Source organism: Nicotiana sylvestris, chromosome 5 (assembly GCF_000393655.2).
Source record: "Nicotiana sylvestris chromosome 5, ASM39365v2, whole genome shotgun sequence".
NCBI lineage: Eukaryota > Viridiplantae > Streptophyta > Magnoliopsida > Solanales > Solanaceae > Nicotiana > Nicotiana sylvestris.
In genome coordinates this window covers 128,470,553-128,472,344 of record NC_091061.1, presented here as the reverse complement: position 1 = coordinate 128,472,344, position 1,792 = coordinate 128,470,553, and the positions used below count along the sequence as shown (strand labels likewise).

Sequence of the window (1,792 nt, the reverse complement as noted above, 5' to 3'; positions counted from 1 at the left end):
GATGGAGACACTGCATGAAACATGGGATAGGTTCAAAGGAATGTTGGTTATGTGTCCACATCATGGTATTCCAGAACAGATGTTGGGACAACGATTTTATATGGGATTGTCAGATGGGTTGAAGAATATTGTAGATGCCTCAGTTGGTGGGGCATTCCTGAGCAAGACATGGAGTGAAGGTCAGAGTTTACTAGATAAAATGGCACAGAATTCGGGATGGACATCCAGGAATGCACCCATCACTCCAGTGGTGCACTCAGTGCCTCTTGATCCTTCAAACACTATGGCTGAAAATATGGCAACTCTCCTGACACAAATGAGCATCCTCACCAAAAAGGTGGAGGAATCAGGGTAGAAGCAGCAGGTACACATAGTAGACACTACCAATGGGGGCCTGTGCACATCTTGCATTAGTCAGCCAATTGGTAATCCTTGGAATACAGAGCTTGATTATCATCATCAGCACCCTAAAAATATGAACTATGTTGCTAACTATAGGGGTCAGAGACAGGGACATCAGAACTGGGGTCAGCAGACTCAGCAGCAGTACAGACCACCTCAGCCACAATATAACGCCGGAAACATGGGAGGTATGAGACCCCCCAACAACATTGCACCGTATCCTAGACCACAGGGGTACAACAATCAACAGCAGGGGTACCACCCTCCTCAGCAGCAGCATGGTGGAAGACATGATGATGGGTTTGCTAGACTGGAAGCAATGATGCAGCAGGTTATTGGGTTCACTGCGAAGATAAACGAGAGAGTAGATGCACATGATGCAGCTATCAAAAATATTGAAGTGCAAGTGGGCCAAATTTCAATGTCTCTGAACAATCGTCCTCAAGGGACGCTACCTGCAGATACCCAAATCAATCCTAAAGATCAGGGCCCGAAGCAGCTGATGGCAGTGAGTCTCCGTAACGGCAGGGATCTCGACGAAGAGCAAGAGAGAGCTCGTGACAATATACAGGCTGAGACACTCATTCAGGTACCCATTGAGCTGGATGAATCCACAAGGCTGACTGATGTGACAATCCAGATTGCTCAAGAAGAAAAGAATACTCAGCAGGAGATCAAAAAAGTAGCTGAAGCAGTTGAAGAGCCGGTAGTAGAGATAGTAGCTGAGAAATAAAAGTCCCAAGAGATTGGGAAGAAAAGACCTCCTGCTCCATTTCCACAGAGGTTGGCCAAGCATCAAAAGGAGGAGCAGTACAAAAAGTTCTTTGAGATGCTCAAGCAAATTCAGGTTAATATTCCATTGATTGAAGCTTTAAAGGAGATGCCTGGATACGCAAAAATGATGAAAGATTTAATGTCCCGAAAATTTGACTTCCAAGACTTGGCCACAGTGACACTTACTCAGACGTGCAGTGCAGTTGTAACTAGACCTGTTGCTAAAAAGCTCTCCGATCCAGGGAGTTTTACTATTCCATGCACTATTGGAAACTTTGCTTTTGCGAAAGCACTTTGAGATTTAGGGGCCAGTATTAATCTTATGCCCTTGGTCATTTACAAGAAGTTGGGCATAGGGAGAGCTAGACCCACCTCTATGTTACTACAGTTGGCTGACAGGACTATAAAGCGTCCATTTGGGATCCTGGATGATGTACTTATTCAGGTGGGGAAATTCGTGTTCCCTGCAGATTATGTAATATTGGATTGCAAGGTGGATGAAGAAATTCCTATCATCTTAGGAAGACCTTTCTTGGCCACAGGGAGAGCTCTTATTGATTGTGAGACCGGGGAGCTTAAGATGAGGCTCAATGACGAAGAGATTATATTCAATGTG

At 45.0% G+C, this 1,792-nt stretch overlaps 1 protein-coding gene across 1 annotated transcript; it reads left to right on the top strand.

Moving 5' to 3' along the window:
* Positions 1 to 475: 475 nt before the first annotated feature.
* Positions 476 to 1,474, top strand: LOC138869299 (uncharacterized). Its single transcript, XM_070146907.1, has 2 exons — positions 476 to 1,108; positions 1,184 to 1,474. The coding sequence occupies exons 1-2, from the start codon at positions 476 to 478 to the stop codon at positions 1,472 to 1,474; spliced, it is 924 nt and encodes a 307-aa protein (XP_070003008.1).
* The last annotated feature ends 318 nt before the right edge of the window (positions 1,475 to 1,792 follow it).